The sequence below is a fragment of the Mercenaria mercenaria genome, chromosome 17, assembly GCF_021730395.1.
Source record: "Mercenaria mercenaria strain notata chromosome 17, MADL_Memer_1, whole genome shotgun sequence".
Taxonomy (NCBI): Eukaryota; Metazoa; Mollusca; class Bivalvia; order Venerida; family Veneridae; genus Mercenaria; species Mercenaria mercenaria.
The window spans coordinates 22,228,404-22,250,425 of NC_069377.1; the positions used below are offsets into that span (position 1 = coordinate 22,228,404).

General features: G+C 33.7%; 1 protein-coding gene across 6 annotated transcripts; it reads left to right on the forward strand.

The window, feature by feature from the left end:
* The first annotated feature begins 9,525 nt into the window (after positions 1 to 9,525).
* LOC123536957 (fibropellin-1-like) lies at positions 9,526 to 21,706 on the forward strand. 6 transcript variants are annotated; one of them, XM_053528608.1, is made up of 14 exons: positions 9,535 to 9,693; positions 11,770 to 11,979; positions 12,306 to 12,476; positions 14,496 to 14,609; positions 14,832 to 14,945; positions 15,354 to 15,467; positions 15,775 to 15,888; positions 16,320 to 16,433; positions 16,737 to 16,850; positions 17,059 to 17,172; positions 18,306 to 18,419; positions 19,109 to 19,214; positions 20,037 to 20,068; positions 21,243 to 21,706. In XM_053528608.1, exons 1-14 carry the CDS (start codon positions 9,606 to 9,608, stop codon positions 21,395 to 21,397), a joined length of 1,674 nt encoding a protein of 557 aa, XP_053384583.1. In that variant the 5' UTR covers positions 9,535 to 9,605; the 3' UTR covers positions 21,398 to 21,706. The 6 variants fall into 6 exon arrangements, with proteins under 6 accessions (XP_053384588.1, XP_053384585.1, XP_053384587.1 ...); XM_053528611.1 differs by having other exon boundaries at positions 20,037 to 20,072; positions 21,243 to 21,366; XM_053528610.1 differs by lacking the exon at positions 15,775 to 15,888 and having other exon boundaries at positions 9,527 to 9,693.
* Positions 21,707 to 22,022: the final 316 nt, after the last annotated feature.

Below are 22,022 nucleotides of genomic sequence, written 5' to 3' on the forward strand. Positions count from 1 at the left end.
TTGACCTTAGACCTAGGGACCTGGTTCTTGCGTATGACACTCCGTCTCATGATGGTGAACAATTGTGCCAAATTTCATCAAAATCCCTCCATGCATGTAGAAGATATGCTCCGGACAAGGTCTGTGGACGCCGCCCGCCCGCCAGGGGCGTTCCCATAATACGTCCCGTTTTTCAAACGGGCGTATAAAAATTGTAAGTCCACACAGAAATCCTTACCAGGTAGAGATTGGTCAAAATACACCTCAAAATTGGATGTAACATGCATGTTGTACTACAGAAAAGTGGTCCCGATTTTTCCCTACGTCTAGTAATGAAAAAGTTACAATATAAGCTATTTATAGTAACAACATGGGTGGACGGATAGCTCAGTGGTTTGGGTGGACGGATAGCTCAGTGGTTTGCACACTGGCCTTCCAATCCTGAGGTCGGGGTTCGATCCCTGGCAGCTACTCGGGAATTTTCAGAAACGCTTTTCAGTGTTTCCCACCCAACTAGAGGTGTACTGGTCAGGAACCCAGGCAATCCTTGCGTGTATCAGTGCTATACACTGGGCACGTTAAAGAACCAGGCTGTCTATTCGAAACGAGCTAGGCTAAGTTAGCCGGATAAGCCTGTATCTGATTTCTGATCTCTCTGTCTTGGGGGCTTTGTCTCACTCTGTCCCTCTGGTCAGATCGCTCTGTGTCTGTACTAGTAGAGGATGAATTATGCGCCCTATGTGGCTGCATTTGAACTATGTAAAGCGCCTTGGGCGCTATATAAATCTGGTAAAATTTAATGTACAACGCCAGTGAATATACTATGTGTAAAATTAGGCGTTTAATCAAATAAAGAAGTTTCAGTTTTTTTTTCAGTTTATAGTAACAACAAAGGGAAGTAATTCTAAAGAAGGGAACTGCGCATGACACTTCGTCTCATGATGGTGTATAATTGTGCCAAGTGACATCAAAATCCCTACATGCATGAAGAAGAAATGCTTCGGAAGTCATTCTTGTATCTGACCTTTGGCCTCTAAGTGTGACCTTGACCTTAGACCTAGGGACCTGGTTCTTGCGCACGACACTCCGTCTTGTGGTGGTGAACATTTGTGCCAAGTTATATCAAAATCCCTCCATGCATGAAGAAGAAATGCTCCGGACAAAGTTTTCATTCTTGTATCCTTTGACCTCTTAGTGTGACCTTGACCTTAGACCTAGGCACCTGGTTCTTGCGCATGACACTCCGTCTCATGATGATGAACAATTGTGCCAACTTTCATCAAAATCCCTCTATGCATGAAGAAGATATGCTCCGGACAAAGTTTTCATTCTTGTATCCTTTGACCTCTAAGTGTGAACTTGACCTTAGACCTAGCGACCTGGTTCTTGCGCATGACACTCCGTCTCATGATGATAAACAATTGTGCCAACTTTCATCAAAATCCCTCTATGCATGAAGAAGATATGCTCCGGACAAAGTCATACTTGAATTTGACCTTTGTCCTCTAAGTGTGACCTTGACCTTAGATCTAGGGACCTGGTTCTTGCGCATGACACTCCGTCTCATGATGGTGAACAACTGTGCCAAGTTTCATCAAAATCCCTCCATGCATGTAGAAGATATGCTCCGGACAAGGTCTGTGGACGCCGCCCGCCCGCCCGCCAGGGGCGTTCCCGTAATACGTCCCGTTTTTCAAACGGGCGTATAAAAAGTCTTAGTTGATCCTGAAGTTTTAGAAATTCTGAGTAGAAGACCCTTGATGCATAGATCGTATCAATTCATAGAGTCTGTTCGTGACAGGTAGCAAAACACATCGCCAAGTAAGCGGAAATGGAATTCAAATTCTCAAAGTAAATGTTTATACAAATGTCTAGAAGTACCTTAATAGGTCTTAACACATTTTGCAGAAAATGTCATATCATTAAAGTAACGTTTTATCTTTTAAGAACTTTATCAAGGTAATTTGTCAAAAAGACAATCGTTATCTACTCAAATTCACATTATTGGCCTTTTTATCCGTTTTCAAACAGTTAAGTGCACTATTTCAATTCTAACAATTTATATTTTTTCTTTTGATGACCTTTTTTGTGGAGGTGTTAATTTACTGTGATTTATGTTTCCATACGTTTATAAACGTAAGATTTTGCATGGCTTGTCTCTTACAAATACCTATTTCTGAAACTCATTTCTAGAACGCTGTCTTTCCAACATTAAGCCCTATAGCATTGTATTTACTGATGTGTAAAATTTAATGTGTATCATTTACAAACATATTTAGTTTAACTTTGCAAGTTAGCCAAAAATATCGTAATAATGCACCAACTATAAAGCTATTGTGACCTTTGACATGCAAGAGAGTTAGTATAACATAACCACAAACGGGAAAGGACTTGAAGGGAACCTATTTTTGTGGTCAGAATACATGAAACTAAAATTTACTTTTGAAAAGAGTTTATTTATACAACTTTAATTCAATGGAAGTGTGAGTTCATGTGCATTTTGCACATCTTCTCATGAATTTAAGCTTACATTTGTACAAAGTTATTTGATCTGCAGAGAAATTAAGCGAATATGAAATACTACAAATCTGACTTTAGAACTTGCGGGTTTCCTAAATGTCAAAACAATTATATCAAGAGCACCGCAATGCGAAGCAATATACGCCCAAATGTATGACCTTTGACCCCAAAGTGTGATCTTGCACGTCGTCACGATATTATGAGCTTTTGTGCTAAGTTTCTTTGGAATCCTTCAAGCAGTTCAAGAGTTACAGGGCGGATACGAAACAAACTGATATGTACCTTGACTCGTGTGACCTTGACCTTGAAGTGAGCCATCCAGAACATGCACTTTGCACGTCGTCTCGCTGTGAGGAAGATTTGTGTCAAGTTTTTAGAAATCCTTCATGGGATTCAAGAGTTACAGAGCGGACACAAAATTGCTAACGGACGGACAATCGTACGGACGGACAGACGGACACAGGCGTCATTACATGATACGTCTCTTCGGGCGAATAAAAATCGGGAGGTGTACGTCTGTAACAGCAATTTTCATTTTGTCACGCAATATTTAAATGATGAACATGAACAGCTTTTAAGTTAGGAAGAAATTCGTTTGGCTGATTTCAAATTGATAGGGGGAATGCACAAAACATCAGTGCAGAAAGCCTGACAAAATGGATCTTTCCATATGACTTGGGCGAGGAACGACTAAAAGTTTCAACCCAAACCATCGATTTATTTCAAACTTATTATATCAATCTATAAAATGTTTAACATGGAATTAAGTCTTACGGAGGAGTCGATCATATATGGACTGCAGGTGATAAATTATATACGTAAGTATTCATACAGATAAATCTTCCTTAAATAACGACGGCATGCTATCAGATAAAGGATAACCTTAATGATACTGGATTTTTGTGAGTGCATAAGTGCAGTTTAATAAATATATTTAAGGCTGCATTGATCTTAAATGAGGAAGTTGTACGTTGCAATTCTTATCAGCAAAATGATTAGTTACATCGAGATAATAACAGAGCAGAAAGATGTGAATGTATTTTGAACATTTATAATTAAAGTTAGTGGGTTTGGTTTCTTTTGCTGTACTATCAAGTATTTTTGCAAGTCAAAAAATTAGCGTTATTTAGAAACACTGTTTTTACGAATGGTTGAATATTTACGCAGACCTTTATTATCTTTTTATAGTTGCAATATTTTGAAAACTTAGTCAGTAGTCAAATCCTTATAAATCTTTACATATTTATGGGTTAAATCCAATGCATAACTTTGTGCAACAATAAATGAAAAATTTAATGAAAATGTTTTCGAAAGTGTCGTGTAATAGAATTTTAGAAATGATTAAAGATATTTTCCAAAGTCAGTTCTTACTCCCATCCCTGAATACCTGTAGAATGACGTATAGCATACATTTTCAGTGTTTGTACTTCCAACAAACATTTTTTTATCAAATTGATAAAACAAGCAACTATACACGATCTAACGATGATTCTAAAATATCTAGAACATGGCTGCTCTCATAACTTCAGAACGTCCTACCATAGTCATATAACCCATGTATTGAAAGCATTTCATTGGCTACCAGTTAGATAGAGGTCTTACCCACGCATACTCAGTTCTGCACACAATAATTCCCAAACCTCAGTAAATGACACGACAGAAGTATACAAACCGGGAAAGAACCTAAAATCAAATGACACAGTGGCATTAGTAAAAACACATTCCGAAAAATCGAACCGTGGAGTGTGTGTATACTGCTCCAAGATGGAACTATTTCCCAAATAAACTTAGGTACATTTCAATATCTGTCAGATTAATGATGTCTTTAAATGATTTGTTCCTTACTGCTCTTAGACTATCTGATCCGTTTGATTAACTTTTTTTAACAAATTTATAATAAAATGAAATATCACTTAGTATTTTATAGTAAATTATAACACAATTTTGTTTCTATCAATATGTCACAGTAGAACATGTTTTGTAATACAGGACAGATAGGATAAGTAAAGGTGCAATTATATTGATCTGTATCGCATATGCTTCCATTTTAAATACATGTAGTAAATTGAAAATTTCATACGTTTAGTGGACTGCACCAGGCTTGGTTCATTGTTACGGTTTCAATAATTACACACTAAAAACAGGATTTGTCACTCCCTTTGAACATAGGCATACATATAGTTATTTACAGTTTGTGAAAGCTTTGCGTTTATAAACAATGTGCACGACTGGTGTATATATAATGAACATGTATTCCTAATTTCTGCACACTGTTTGGAAATGTTGAGAAGAACTGAAAATCAAAATACACTATTTCTGTAAACAAATCTGTTTATAACACTACTTTTCTAAACAAACATATGAAGTTACATTAATCTAAATAAGATATTTACAAACACGTCATAACTGCATTTTCACTTTTGTGGATAGAAATTTCCTCCATTCTGAGGGAGATGGCTTGTTGACTTAAGTAGAACTACATGTATTAAATATAAGCATCCGAAAAACAAGTTTATCTATCCAAAAACTGATTGTTAAAACGTCTGACGGCATTAGTTGACGTGATGTGGATTACACACTAAATTTCATACCGGAGAACGTTGAAAAAAAAAAAGAAGTAAAATAATGTAATGAAGTCTGCAAAACAGATTCCTATGGATAAACTGCAGAAAGCATTTTCATTGTATTGTTTTAGTTACAAACACGTGTTAGTGATTAATGTAGCATTTTTCTTCTTCTTCTTCTTCTTGCAGTAAGAAGTCTGGTATATTGTGGGGTTGACGTGGTGGTAGAGGAGACAACCCGCCTTTTTCAGTGTAATTTAAAACAAATTAAATTATAAACATCAGGTAGAAAGGAAAGACGTAAAAATTATTTGTTTCCGGTATCCCGATCTACCCTAAATTTTTTGCCCGACCCAAAATGTTCTTATGGCCTCTGAGAATATATCTTTCAACTTTTTAACAAAAAGTTGCAAAACTGCACTTTTTATGCTGTAAACATGGTCAGTGATGTTAGAAATCAACTTACTGATGCAATAAAATAAATCTGACCTACCTACCCTATTTTTTCCATATGTTACCGGAAACAAAGAATGTTTTAGGCCTATAGATTAAATGAAGAACGTCGTTGGCATTACTGGAGGAGGTAGAAGAAGTCAGACATAACTAAAATAATAAGCACTTAAACAGAAACGAGGAAGAGACAGATTACAAATTAAACAACTTTGTCAAGATGAGTCCAGCGAACATACTCAAGATCCTGTTACAAATCAGCAAAGACCTCGGACCATGTTGACTTCACAGAATGAAATGTTACCTATAATATTATAATTCCTGGAAGGACTTTATAAGTAATGATTTAAAACGAGATGGCCCGGAAGCAGAAGCAAAAACAAATATCATAATGAATTTGTGTCTCTTTTAGTTAAATACGTAATAAGCTGCAGTTTTAACAGATGACAAAACAGAAAGTGCAAAGTACAGAAATTTGTATATATAGTTTTATTTTTGCATCGCAGGTGTATTAACTTTTAGTTGTCTGCTTAGGACGCTGTGTCAATGGACATTTGGAGGCATTTATACTTATGCTTGGTCTATAATATCGAACGTATGATAGAAATAATTACATCTTTTAAATTTTTGAAATGATTGAATGCTTTAAATATAATTGTTGTTGTTGTTATTATTAGTATCTTTTAATTATTCAAATCACTCTGCCTCCGTGTTCCGTCCGCCCTTCCGTCCATCCGTTAACAATTTCTCGTTATCGCATCACCTCAGAAACTACTGGATGGATATTGACCAAACTTTGTCAGAATGATGTCTTGGTACCCTAGTTGTGTAAAAAAATCAGACTGGTTCAACAATTTTTGAGTGAGTTATAGCCCTTTGTTTATTTTTATAATTTACATAGATTTATATAGGGAAAATCTTCTTGTCCGAAACCACAGGGCCTATGGCTTTGATATTTGGTATGTAACATAACCTAATGGTCCTCTACCAAGATTGATCAAATTATTTCCCTATGGTCAAATATGGCCCGCCCTGGGGGTCACATGCTTTACATAGCCATATATAGGGAAAATCTTCTTGTCCAAAACCACAAAGCCTAGGGCTATTTGTAATGTGGCATCATCTAGTGTTTCTTTGTTAAATTTGTTCGAATTATCACCCTAGGGTCAAATATGGTCCCGCCTCGGGGGTCACATGGTTTATATAGACTTATATAGTGAAAAACTTTAAAAGTCTTCTTGTCCATAACCCACAACCATATGTATAATTTTGAGTGGCTAAATGAACCTTGACATGAGTTGACTTTGATCTTGACCTACTTTCACATTTCTGTAGCTACAGCCTACATTTCTGTAGCTAAAGCCTTCAAAATTGGACCACATGCATAGGTTTGTGTACCGAAATAAACTTTGACCTTGACATTGACCTAGTGACCTACTTCCATATTTTTGAAGGGATAGGCTTCAAATTTGGACCACATGCATAGTTTTGTGTTCCAAAATGAAATTTGACCTTGATTTTGACCTAGTGACCTACTTTCATATTTCTCAAGCTACAGCCTTCAAATTTGGACCACATGCATAGTTTTGTGTATCGAGATAAACTTTGACCTTGAGATTGACCTAATGACCTACTTTCACATGTCTCAAGCTACAGGCTTCAAATTTGGACCACATGCATAGTTTTATGTTCTGAATTGAAATTTGACATTGATTTTTACCTAGTACCTCCTTTCACATTTCTCAAGCTACAGCCTTCAAATTTGAAGCACATGCATAGTTTTTGTGTACCAAAATGAACTTTGACATCGAAACTGATCTAGTTACGTAAGTTCACATTCTCAAGAAACAGCTTTCAAATTTGGGCCACATACGTGGACCACATGCACAGTTTTGTGTACCGAAATGAACTTTGACCTTGATTTTGACCTTGATCTAGTCTTGAAATTTGAAACATTCAAACATGGCTCAATGGTTGGCGCCAAGATTACTCTGTGATCTCTTGTAAAATATTCAACGCAAATATTTTTCAGAAACGTTCCTTATATACATCTGCCATATCCTTTCGAACACATGTGTCAACTAACAATTATGAATGTAAATCCCTTCGATCAATGTGTAAATTTTCAATGCCAGATGTAAATATACAGACATACGTGCATGACAACGTTGTCATTTCAGTAATTTCCTTTTGAAGATAATGTGTATTAGTGTTAAAACAAAAGCAAAAACAACACACACACACACACACACAAAAATAAAAAACAACAAGAAAAGAAAAAAAAAAAAAAAAAAAAAAAAAAGAACACACACAGAAAAAACAACAGCAGTTTTTGATTAATTAATCTGTTTGGAGATAGACATTAATATTTCTAAGTTAACATTTCTCTGATAATTTAGATGAACATCAACAAACAAATTCAATTAAAGTCGGCTCATACTGGGAACCCAATTCAAATTGTAAATAACATTTCGGAAACAACTGAATCAAAAGTACAACTGTAAAGAGTATACTTGCTAATGAGTACTAATCAACCTCCCTTCTTATGAAAGAGATGTCGTTAGGATATCTGACTGTCTCTCAGCCTGCTCTCCATTTAAAGTCGAGCGGACAACTCTGAATTGCTTACAAATAGGTTCAGGGATTGAAACACTTACTAATCTACCTCGAATGATGGAATTCACAGACCAGTTATAAGTATCGATGGAAGTAACATTGTCTAAGATAGACGCTTTCTAATTTTGTGAAGAAACAAACAAGAACAAGTACCATTTCTGATTTGTTTCAATTTTCAGATTATGAAACAAAAATAAATCTTTAAATTGTATTCATTTAAGGTTAGATAAGGGCTTGATTTTGTCTGATCATTATCAATGTATTAATGATATATATTGATTATGTATTAATGGTACATTGATAAAATTCAGAAACAATTAAAGGCAAAGAAAATCTCCTATATAAGTGCCCCCCCCCCCCCCCCACTAAATGCAAGACATCTTAATTCCCAATAAACAGGATCCTGTCTGGTCCAGTCTGATAAAGGTCCATAAAACTCCTGTAGATTTGACATGTAGTCCATGTCAGAGGATCATAAAATTTATTGATATGTATATATAGTTAATTGGTTCTTTCCTTTATTTTGCATTTTATTGATTAAAATGCAGCTTTTTTTCGGATTATACACAAGGTTCTTTTGGTTGATAATATATCAGTTATAATTGGTCAGTCACGTTGAGTAATATTCCGACCAATTAAATTATACCTCTTACAGCAAAGCGATTCTCACCCTTTCAGAGAACTCTCAATTTTATGTAATAAAAAATAAAATGAATATTTAAAACTGAATGAGAGAAATAAGTTTTTTATCCAATTATTTTGATCTTATTATCTAAGTAACAATATAAAACCAGAAAAATTGATCATTGCTGGATTTTATTATATATCAAGAAAGCGTTCAGTTGCATCTTTAATAAATTAAAAAAGAAATATATGCATGGACAGAAGAAATTTATATATTAAAATGCATTTAGGAATATATATCTCCCTGTGTGTGGCCTAAGTACATTTTCTTTTATATATAATAAAATCCAGCAATAAAGAGATACCATTGTTCAAAATACATATGATTTATTATTTATAAAAGGTGCCTCAATGCATTTTTTTTTAAAATAGAAATCCAACTATAATGGAATATTATTGTAATAAAACTTGATTTATTAAAAAAGAAAAATACTGTTGTATATATCACTTTGTTTTTTAGCCCTAATCAGACTTTCTAAGCTCGTTATAAAGCTGAGAACTGGTTTGATATAAAGGTGAGAAATATCACCTGCAATTTATGTACTGCACCGTAGCTATACAGTAGCCTTATCATGATAAACAGAAGCAAGTCTATCAGTGGTCTAGTCTTGTATATTGGCCTTTATCGCCAATACGCAGATCATAGGCCACATACCTTGCATACCAGAATCAGTGTCTTTAAGGTTTTATCTTACCATATTGTGTAAAATATATTATTGTGATAACTCACGCCATATACTGTAAGTTCTAAATATATGTACACGCACATTGGATATATTTAGCCCATATCGTATGTGGTGTGACTTATTAAAACATATATCAAAAATGGACACTATCTATTACCCGCTTGTTGTTTTTCTTATTTTTGAAAACCTGATAGGTGAGTCATTTACATTAATCGTTAACTATCTGTTACTTTAAAGCTAACATTTTCATTATTTTTCATCTTAATCTTATCTAAGGAAATGAATTAGTAAAAGTTTTCAATGAAAGATTGTTTTCAGATCCTTTCCTTTATTTTGATTGTAAACTTAATTGTATGCATGTGATTTATGTGCACGCAATATCAATAAATAATGTTCAAACTGATTAAACTATACATCGAACTAGAGGTTTGTTAATTGTAATATACAGTATGAATATATTAATCATTTACCTAAACTAACACCGTTGAACTGTGTTATCGATTTTAGATGATATTTAGGCGAAGATTGCACACGTATGTATTACCAACTGAAAAGTGATTATTTAGATATCAAATAATAAAATTATATAGTAGCTACGCTACTTTTACAAATAATCCCAAAGATTTACCGAAAAGTTTAACAAATATTCCTAAAGATTTACCGAAAGTTCCAACATTTACCAAACGATTTGCCGGAGGGCGATTTTGAATTGGCCTAAACATTGTTCTTAGTGGCTTTCTTTGTTCAAAATGACAAACGCATATATAACGCATCATTTAATATCATTTTAAATATCTTGTACAGATGAATCTAGAAGGATATGTAAGTAAAACACAAATTTATGCACAAAGAAGAGTAGCAAATAATGACCACCAGCGCGGCATATATTCTCAGTGACGATTTAATAGAGACTGTATGTCTGAAGTCATTTGTCGTTAGCTTCTTGTTCATGTTGAGAGATTGTCAATGATTAGCAGGAAGCAAGTCAGTGCTGGTGCAGAATCCAGGTACAATTGTTTGGTTTAATGAACTGACCGCCATTGCATAATTTAAATGCTTCTGAAAGAATGGCTTTAAACCTACCAGACAAACAAATATTTTGACCCTTCTGTTACATGTTATTTTCTTATTTGTCACCAGTCTAAACAATCACTTTTCTGAAGAAAAATTAATCAATTGTATAACTACCTTCTGTAAAGAAACAAAGTGCATTACTGCAACATTTGTATTGCCATACACTGTAAAGTCAAGTTACCCCTCCAACCCACCCCCTTTTTTTACCCCTTACCACTTCCTACCTCTCTATCTATATTTGATATAAATTTATTTGTACTTGTTAGATTTTTGAAGCAACTCGTCTGTAATATTTTTCTATTACGGCTTCTTTTTGTTGTGGCCCTACTTTGCAAATGCGTGGCTCTGAGGCTGTGTTTTTGGTGCTCTGTGCTTCCAAGAAATCTACCCTAACCCATTATCTTAAGAAGCACTGCATGCATTTTTTTCAAAGCAAATCTGTTTTGTTTCAGGGGAAAAACACAAACCAAAGTAGATGATGAATTATGATACTGTTCTCTTATGATATATGTGTAAAGAAATCGACAGGAACTATGTTTTAGCTATTTTTCTTTGACTATACGCCGGGCATAAGATGACGTAATTTTTCAATAATCTTAAAATTTTACCGTCAATATGTTGAAAGGAGATAAAACTATTTAGCTTTTTTATGACAAGACATATCCTTATCAGCAAGGTAACAACGCAGTATATAAGTATTTCTCCCCAAACTTACTTTCATTAAGGTGTAGTGTGTTTATCTTGATTTCATTTTATCTCTTTGATCAAATATATTATCAGTAATAATTGTTAATCAATTATTGTGTATCAAAACGATATAAAAACAAGTCAAAGGTTTTTATTTAAACTGATCGTCAGAGCAAATACGCTTTTATAACGATTTTTAAACATGTATTTTGTCATCAAAAGTTGTACGACAACCGCGGTAAATGCATAAACATTTACAAATTATACCTCTTTGATACATATAGACGCTTGACAACGAATAACAGTGTTCACTGTGCACCAGTACAGACAGGGTACGTTTAATGAAATATATTATATTCCCTTAGTCTAGGGCCAGACGTACGGATATAATTTTCAGAATACCCACATTGGTTATGTTTTGTATGTCAATTTTGTAGTGTAGCAATTATTGATCGTGGCTTGCGTTTACGTAATCATGAGTGATATGTAAAACCTTATTTCCTATCAAGGTCTAGGTTGTTTTAACCCGTGCAAGAATCATACAATTGTGAATGACTCAACGAGATTGACTTCAATCACTAAAGTTTCTAACGAGTCGGCACTATGTGACAATTTTGCACCAGGATGGTATCGATTTGGCGCTACATTAAAAGGTGCTATGACAACCGAATGTCCAGCTGATTCGCAATGTGGTTCAGATATGCAAATCTGGATAAATGGTATGACTTGACATGTGTTTCAGAGAAAATTAGTTACAAAAACTCAACACGTAACTGGTCTTATAATTCTTGTTTTAATCGATTGTCAGATAGGATATTATTGGTATCTTTATAGACTCACTTTATAATACATTAATTATAAATTCATTTCTTTATAATGTTCCTTGTTCATATTTAATTTCATTTCGTTTATTTGACAAGTCATACATAAAACAAAAACTAATTTGCTACACAGATAATAAAAAAGCAACAAACGGTATCGTATGAGTTTGTTACTTAGTGCAGTCTTTGTTATAATTTTTTATTCAGCGTATCTATCATTTTAGATACATTACCGACGACAACTGATGACATAGTTAAAAAACAAATATGCGTCAAGACTGATTCAGAATGTTGTGGTATGGAGAGGCAAGTAAGAATTAAAAACTGCACAAAGTACTTTGTATACTTCTTAGTACCTTCCCCAGCAGACCTGTGTGCGCGCTATTGTATGCAAGGTAATGCATATTTCAAATGTGTATTTACGAATCGATTTGTTTAAAATTTACACGAGTAACCATTGGTTTAATAATCTTTTGAAATCAAGAAAAGTAATAGCAGACATGATTTAACTGAAAGTATTCTTAAGAGGTATTAAAACGTGCAACACCTCTCAGCTCCCTAGCTACTCTGTTATAAATAATTATTTAAAGGACTCCATCATTTAAAAGGATCAGAAAATATGACAACACTGAAGTACTTCGAGACCTTTATCAGCCACCACACGCCACTTTAGGACTGCCATTGTGATTGTTAATATAATATGTGAGAATAGTCTTTGTAAGCATAGATTGCAACAAAGAAAACGATAATAGCTGCCTTTTCTTTATACTAAGTAATTCCTTGCATTATTAACTACGTTAGCTATATATATGTTGGCAGAAAATATCTCTATCTGGAATCCATCCGTGTCTGATATATTCATTTTATTAGAAAACACCATAAACGTCTAGCCCTAAACAAAAGTTAGAGACAGAATCATCCATTCGTTATCTCTTTGTGCTAAGAAAAAGTGAAAATCTAATGTGAAAATCGAACGACTATTTTTCTTGTATCTTAGATTTAATGTTTCATTTTGAAAGAAAGCTTTCATTCTGTCTTGTACACTAAAAAGACAAAAGGTAAGGGTAGATTTCAAGGAAGCACAGAGCACCGCAAACACAGCCATAGAGCCATGCATCGCAAAGTGGAAACTGGAAAGCTTACATGAAAATGGAGGATTTCATTCGTTTAAGAAAAATACAAGCCTTGATTACGCATGCTATGTGTTTTTGAAACAAATCATACATTAACTCCAGATATACAGGCCGTTAAAAAGTGGTTGTAGTTTCATAGGTTTTATTAACTGTCACGACACAGACTTTAAGTACAATGCGATAGCGTTATGAAGTCTTACCCAACATGAAATTAGTGTTGTTATATATTCTGGTCTTTTGGGATCATGAAGTTTATTAAGTTTGTATGATTATACAATTATCGACTTTAACATAGGTTGATATCAGGATTTTTCAACCCGAAAAGAGTTATATTCACCGAACCGAAGGTTGATAAATCTTCATATCAACTTATGAAAAAGTCAATAATTGTTTTATTACATGAATAAATGTAAAGTCAGTCTTGTTATTACAATTGTAACTTTAATAAAGAAATAAGGAATAAATTTAGACCAAATCAGGTTGATACTGGTTTTCCAAACACCTACTTCGATCTATTTTTATTTTCGTACTATTTATAACCCAAGATAAGTTGATATGATATGTACTCATTACTTTTCAAACCGTTTTCAGCCAATCAGAGAAACAATAGAATACAGTCATGTAATAATAATAAATGTTCACTTAGGTGTTAAAGGGTGTTGGAAGTGTTGTACATTTCATTACCTGTCAAGAATACACATAGTCAAAACGAGTCTGTTAATATTTTGCTTGGTCGCGTTCTGTGATTTCAAAGATTTTATTGCCTTGATAGTACAGTAAAGTCATATTGATAAATGATATGATAAATATTACTCAAATTCCATTGACTACTCGGAACATCCTTCACAAATTCCATTATATATACTGAACAGCAAAAGAAACTATCCAGTTTTTTAACTGGGGTCTTTTTTATCTAAAAACTTTAATTTATAAATCACTTGTGTTTTTCATATCACATTACACTTGAAGAACTTCACGTGTAAGATTTTACAAAATCAATCAACATTGAAGTCAGTAGTCTCACAATAGCCGTTTTGCACGAAATTCACGTGCGCCTGTAATAAACAATTTTCTTTGTGAAATTTTATTGTCTTTGGAAATATTGATAATTGGCTAACTCGAAAAACAGCATAAAGTTTTAAAAAATATTGTTGGTTGCACCGCACGACTGAATCAAATTTAGCGCGAGCATGTACCAATTCGTTTTCTGCTATGTATTTTCTGAAAGACTTATTAAGCATCTTAAACCCACGTCAAACCTTTTTTCCTGGTTTTCTTCAGACATTGACGATTGTTTGAGTTCTCCGTGTCAGAATGGAGCAACATGCATTGATGGGCTGAATGGGTACAATTGTAGCTGTTTGGATGGATGGAAAAGTGTTAACTGTGAACAAGGTACTACTTTATCTAAAAACCAAATATACGCGATATATCTTTAAAAAGCAGACTTTTAAAATCTGACATATTTGTTCTGTAACTAAATGAGGATAATCATTTTCATAGAATCTAAGTCAAGAGGGGTTTAAATGTGAGAAAGTAAGTATCCAAAACTGTAATTACATTAAATCTCTAACTATATTCTTGACTCTAAACAACTGAACATAACTGATTTTCTAGATATTGACGAATGCGCAAGTTCTCCTTGCCAAAATGGGGCGTCATGTAACAACCAACATAATGCGTATACATGTACATGCGCTGGCGGTTGGAATGGAACAAACTGTGAAAATGGTATACATCATCTTTAACTGAAGTATATGAGGGTTGAAGTTAAGCTGTATGTTCTATATTATATCCCAGCTGAGTTTTGTCAACGTCCGGTTTCCTATCTAAATGTTAAACACTTCAAAACACAGTTAAGATTTTATTTTCAAAAAGAAGCCTTAAAGATACCTAAAGATATAATATCAATTACATATCCTACTATTTGCTGTATGAATATAATCTATATCTTATTGATAACGATATTTTGCCAGCGAATGGCTGCTGATATATATAATGAAAATCATTGCACTTAGGCAGAGCTAAAACTTTACAAAAATCCTATTCGATGAACTCCCCTCTTTTCATGATATATTGTGGACAAGGTAATAGCTAAAGAATCTTAAACACACAACATTTTTTCCGTTTATTTTTCAGACATTGACGAATGTTTGAGTTCTCCGTGTCAAAATGGAGCAACTTGCATTGATAGGCTAAATGGGTACAATTGTAGCTGTTTAGATGGATGGAGAGGTGTTAACTGCGAAAAAGGTAATATTTTTGTCTAAGAACTAATCATACAGGATTTGTTTGAAGAAAAGCAGACTTTTGACTTTAAATATTAATTGTACATATCTACATGTTCTTTAGTCCATTACTTGGGAGTTTCGCTTTATAATTTTTTTTAATATTGCTAATGTGTCTGTTATAAAATAACGATTCTGTCATTCGACGGAAGTAGGTTAAGAAAGGTCCGTATGTAAGAAATTATGTATTCAATAATGTAAGGGCTTTGAAATATTTAACACCATTAAATTCTTCCCTTTGAGAACTGAACATTAGGTTTTCATGTTTCTAGATACAGACGAATGCGCGAGTTCTCCTTGCCAAAATGGAGCGTTATGTAACAACCAAGTAAATGCGTATGTATGCACATGCACTAGCGGCTGGAATGGAACAAACTGTGAATATGGTATGTATTGTTTGTAAGTATATGAGGGTTGAAGTTATGCTATATTTAAATATTCTATAGTATATCCGAGATGATTCTTTGTAGTAGCATTTTGCACGTTTTGGTATGATGCGGTTAATGACCAAACCCGCTGCTTTCATGATCTGACTATATACCAACGCCACAAATAACGATTTAACAAACATTTTACACTTTCATGACGAAATATCCGCATGTTATAAAGTATCAATTTTGAAATATTGTTTAACTTTTAAACGTAATGTGATAGTTCTTATCATTTGTTTTCTTTATGTGATCAGAATAGAAAACAGTCCACTGAAGTTATAAGAGTTTTACACATGTGCCGATTCTCTTTCTATGATGTAATTGCTGAAAGATGTATTCTAAAGAATCTAAAATACACATTAAACATTTTGTCTGGTTGTCTTTAGACATTGACGAATGTTTGAGTTCTCAATGTCAAAATGGAGCAACATGCATTGATGGGCTGAATGGGTACAATTGTAGTTGTTTAGATGGATGGAGAGGTGTAAACTGCGAAAAAGGTAATATTTTTATCTAAGAACTAAGCATAGCGTAATTGTTTCTAGAAAAACAAACTTCGAAAATTTGTAAATATTGAATTATTCATATATACATGTTTTTTATCAAATACTTGGCAGGTCACTTTTATAAAGTTATTTATATTGATAATTTGTCTGTTTCAAAATAAAGAATAGCTCATCCGACGAGAGTAGGTCCAGAATTGTCCGTTAGTAAAAAAGTATGTATTCAATTATGTAAGAACAAAACAATCTAACACCATTCTTCCCTCTGAAGAACTGAACATTAGTTTTTCATGTTTCTAGATATTGACGAATGCGCGAGTTCTCCTTGCCAAAATGGAGCGTCATGTAACAATCTTCTAAATGCGTATGTATGTACATGCACTGGCGGTTGGAAAGGAACAAACTGTGAATATGGTATGTATCGTCTTTAATTAAGTATATGAAGTTTGAAGCTAAGTTTTCATGATCTGACCATATAGTGAGGCAACAAACGTCCCAAACTTGTTAGAACCGCTGCATTTATTAATAATTGCTATACCTGTAAGTACTATAACATGCATTTTCTGAAAATGTATTATAAGGAGTCATAAACAAATGTAATTTATTTTCTGTTTGCCTTCAGATATTGACGAATGTTCGAGTTTTCCGTGTCAGAATGGAGCAACATGCATTGATGGGATAAATGGGTACAATTGTAGCTGTTGGGGTGGCTGGACAGGTGATAATTGTGAACAAGGTAATATTCTATTTAATAACTTTACATGTTTTATAATAACAGCTATACTTAATTTGTGAAAATGATATATATGTGCACATCTTCAGGTTTTATGCTCTATTATTTGGTTGTTTCGCCTTTATAGAGATATTACCACTCTTCGAGGAAGAGGGATATATTGTTTCCCTAATTGTCAGTCGTTCGATCAGTAGACCAGATTGGTTTCCGATCAATAACTAGAAAAAGCTTCACAATGGTCAAACTTCATGGTCAGACTGTCTGTAGTTCGTAAATGGAAATGTAAATATCAAAACGACTCCGATACTGAAAAACCACTTTGACCTACATCGTCACATTTGATAGAATAATTGTCTGTTGTGAGTAGATGATCCCAATGCTTCTGAGAGTTAGTTAGTTTGTTTGTTTGTTTTGGGTTTAACGCCGTTTTTCAACAGTATTTCAGTCATGTAACGGCGGGCAGTTAACCTTACTAGTGTTCCTGGATTCTGTACCAGTACAAACCTGTCCTCCGGAAGTAACTGCCAACTTCCTCACATGAATTATCAGAGGTGGAGGACGAATGATTTCAGACACAACGTCTTTTATCAAATCGCCACGGAGAACATACGCCCCGCCCGAGGATCGAACTCGCGACCCCGCGATCCGTAGACCAACGCTCTCCTTACTGAGCTAAGCGGGCGGGCACTAAGAATTAGTAGGTCAAAGGTCAGGGTAGGTCACAGTGACATCGAAACTAAACTGCTTTTGAAATTGTAGAACCCTTTTGAGAACTCACAGATATTGTTTTTCAATAACGTTTCTATGACGTAAGTTTGTTATTTTGTGATAGTAGAAGTGCATAGTATATAAAAATCAACATCAACCTCAGTGATTTATATATACCTTTTGCCATACTTTATTGACAGCTATAGAGTGTGGTTGGTATTTCTAAGTTAAGAGAACATCTTGTTCTAACCTGAATATACAATTTTAAAATATAACAAGGATCGAATACTTGAACTAGAACCTGACGAATTAATTCATTACATTTACCTTTCAAAATACCATGATAGTGAATATCACAGGCTGGATGGATAGATTCTGCCGTATTTTATACATTCAAAAATATTGATTGCTACTGTCTATTATTTCAGATGTAAACGAATGCTCGAGTATTCCATGTCAGAACGGAGCAACATGCATTGATGGCTATAACCAATACAGTTGCGCTTGCTTGGAAGGATGGTCAGGCGTTAACTGTGACAAAGGTAAAATTTTAAGATAAGGGTGCGTGAGATCTTTATGATCTTAATGCAACAATTTGTGCTTATGTAAACTTTCCTATTTAAACCATACATTCTTAGTAAAACTTATAAATATTAAGCCCGAAAAGTGCAAAAAAATAAATAAAAAGACAAGTAAATTAGCGTAAAAGTGGAAAAACGAACCGAAGATATATACTTAATAACTTTGGAGAAGCAGGGCAACATGAGAAATACCATCATGTTTCCGACGAAACAGGCAAACAAGTAACATAGCTGATAAGCCTAAGTGGACTTTGGAAAATTTGTAGTTTCTGCATGACCGTCAGAAAGTTATAAAAGAGCTGAACACCAAAGCATGCGGTTTGTCTTAAAATAGTCTAGTCAAATCTTATCAGTTAAAGGTCATATTAGTTCAATGAAAACTGAAACATACTGTTTTATGACTTTGAGGACAATTTGGCAATTTAATTAAAATGATTTTTTTTTGTTAATTTTTACTTACATGCTGTGAAATCAACACGGTATTAAACTAACGGCGCGTGTTTAAATATTGATTCTTTCTTGTTTTATGTAGCATCCTTAATATGGTAAATCCATAATATGTAAAATTTCATATTTCAGAAGTATTGAGAGCACATACAAAGATTGAATAACAAACAGTCACAAACTGAATTTATGATATTTTATTCTAGGTGCAAAACTGGATATTTCTAATCAATCATGTACAAATTTCACACATGCTAAACCTTGCAAAAATGGTTCACACTGCGAAGAAGAGAACGGAATACCAACCTGCAAGTAAAATGTTTTTATTTAATATTCATGTTGTATAGAATATAAGTGTATTGAAAAAAAAAACACTTTCAGTTTGTGCTAAATTCATAAACAGCACTATCATAACTGGCGTTGATCACGCGATAGTGTTTTATTAACAGTTAAACACTTGCCAGGAATTTGATTTACATTGCCTTAAATTGATTTTAGAATTGAACAGACATAATCAAAACTGCAAATACACGCTTATGATTATACTTAAAATCATTGCATTTAAACGAAAATTATGATTCCGAGGATTAAGGAGCTTTCGATTAATCCTTGGTCATTTATTAGGACCCTGATCAATTCTGAAAACGCTAAAAGGACGACAGTATTACGTGTAATTATGGTACCAACACATGTTAGTCGAAATATTTTAAAAGTGCATTCCCATTAAATCATATTATAGGATACATTATTCCTATTATCGAGGGATGAATGCAAAAGAAGTCTAAGTGCTTTTTACCTATATGCGCTTAGACCTCTCTCGCATTCGCCCCTCGATATGTGAAAATATTAACAATAAACAATAATGTAATAGTATCTATGTAAACATAGAATGTGTGTGTATGTGTGTGTGTGTGTTAACAATACTGGATGATAAATTCAGAGCACTAGTTAACACAGTATATGCAATGCAACTAAACATCTGAAATGTTCTAACAACTGGCTGTAACTAAATGTAGATAACATTTAATTGTATATCTGATTTGGTTTTTGAAAGATTGGCATGGGTTTTCTTAATTTATATGACTTGACATGCTTTTATTATGAAATTCTTATGTATCTGTTTTTTTATTGTAGACAAAACCCAAAACATGAGACAAAAGCGTCTTGTAAGTGAGTAGGCATGTGTATCCTTTTTGTTAACCTTTACTCTGCTACATTTCTTAAATAGATTGTTCCATCATTCAATTTCGGCAGTACCATTTATTATTCAAAGGGATGTTCAAGAAAAATTTACTGACTGAATAGCGAACAGTGCAGACCAAGATTAGCCTGCAAGGATGTGTGATCTCGTTTTGCACTAGTAGCGAAGGAAGAATCACTTTCCACTAATAGGTTTAAGGTTGATTGATAAAATTGACAAAATATACAAACCCAAAGAATACTTTTCAATATATTATGCAACCAAACGAAGTAATAGTGGACTCGGATTAGTTGATAAACATTTCTGGTGACGAGAATCTTTCTGTAGTTTTGGATTTTTCCATTAGTCTATAGATATTTATTTATTTCAAAAACATTTAGCATTTGATTAACCTTTAACCAATCTGTAGTATAAATCAAAGTGACTGTTATTAAATTTCTTTGCTACTCTGTGTTCAACCGATTCAGTCAGACTATTTCTTTGATTGCGGCTATATTTTACAAGATCGACGTATCATTTATATTTATTCTGAAGGTTACCAGAAACGATAGGTGGGACGTTTTGGCTTTTTATAACATCCTCAATAATGTCAATTTTAGGGCAGATAATATATTTTTCCCTTTGTAAAATTCCTGCCCATGTGAATTTCTTTTTCTTTCTTTAAAATGGCACATATTTTCCATTGAAATGTTGATTTTATGCCACGTAAGATATCATGCAATATATATATACAAATAATGTAGCAAACGGAGTTAAAAACAAAATTGTCCAAAAAGTGTAAAATATTCTATCAAAAAAAAACATGTCACACGTGTAACTCATTAGACACCTGTATAAGTTTACGTCATTTGAAAAGTATGCAACTTTCAGAAATGTATGTGTTAGTATATTTTTGTCTGCCAGACCGTTTGTTGTAAAAGGGCGTATTTGAGATTTCTGTCATTGTTTTGATAACTGCTTTGTATTCAGTCTATAAAAACAGACATATTTTGTGTACTTTGGGTCTCCACTTTCACAAATTGTTATATCCTCATGTTCACAATACTCAGTATAGATCTAGAAAATTATTCGTGTTTAATAGTGTCAAAATTAAAGATGTATTTGTACTATATTCATATAATTTGATTTATTTGTTGTAGCTAAGATGAACGTAATTATAGCAGCCTCTCTTGGTGGTGCCTCGGTATTTGTCATCATCCTTGTCACCACAATATGCTGTATCAGAGCAAGAAGGAAAATGCGCACGAGACGACTTGAGCTGCGTGTAGATATACATTTACAGGCGCGTTATTGATACGGCAATAATTTCGCTGGCTAATAAAAATTCCGTGGTGACATATTTAGTGGCACTTTTAACATACAGCGCAAATACTCCTACATGTTGTATATTTAATTTAGTGACCATACTTGTTTTGACTTGAGATAAATATACGCATGGATATTCGCGCAATTAATATCTGGAACCTTTCAGAATGAAATTGACAGTTAACACATCTAACAAACTGGAATCCATAGAGGAAAATCAACTAGCAAAACTACGGTGCCCCTAAAGTGACATGTTACACACTTTTTTCCACTTAGGTAATGAGAGACTTTTTATTATTTCGTTTAAACGCAATGATTTTGTTTAAACGAAATAACTATTTCGTTTAAACGAAATGATTACGTTTAAACGAAATAACTATTTCGTTAAAACGAAATGATTTCGTTTAAACGAAATAAGTTACATTTCGTTTAAACGAAATGATTTCGTTTAAACGAGATGTTATTTCGTTAAAACGAAATCATTTCGTTGAAACGAAATAGTTATTTCGTTTAAACAAAATCATTGCGTTTAAACGAAATAATAAAAAGTCTCTCATTACCTAAGTGGAAAAAAGTGTGTAACATGTCACTTTAGGGGCACCGTACAAAACTTA

What these genes read in the sequence shown, in the direction of transcription:
- LOC123536957 (XM_053528608.1), top strand. Translation starts at nt 9,606, where the DNA reads ATGTGGTGTGACTTATTAAAACATATATCAAAAATGGACACTATCTAT. An exon ending in AGGTGTAAACTGCGAAAAAG is followed by an intron (nt 16,434 to 16,736) that starts GTAATATTTTTA and finishes TCATGTTTCTAG; the next exon opens with ATATTGACGAATGCGCGAGT. An exon ending in AGGAACAAACTGTGAATATG is followed by an intron (nt 16,851 to 17,058) that starts GTATGTATCGTC and finishes GTTTGCCTTCAG; the next exon opens with ATATTGACGAATGTTCGAGT.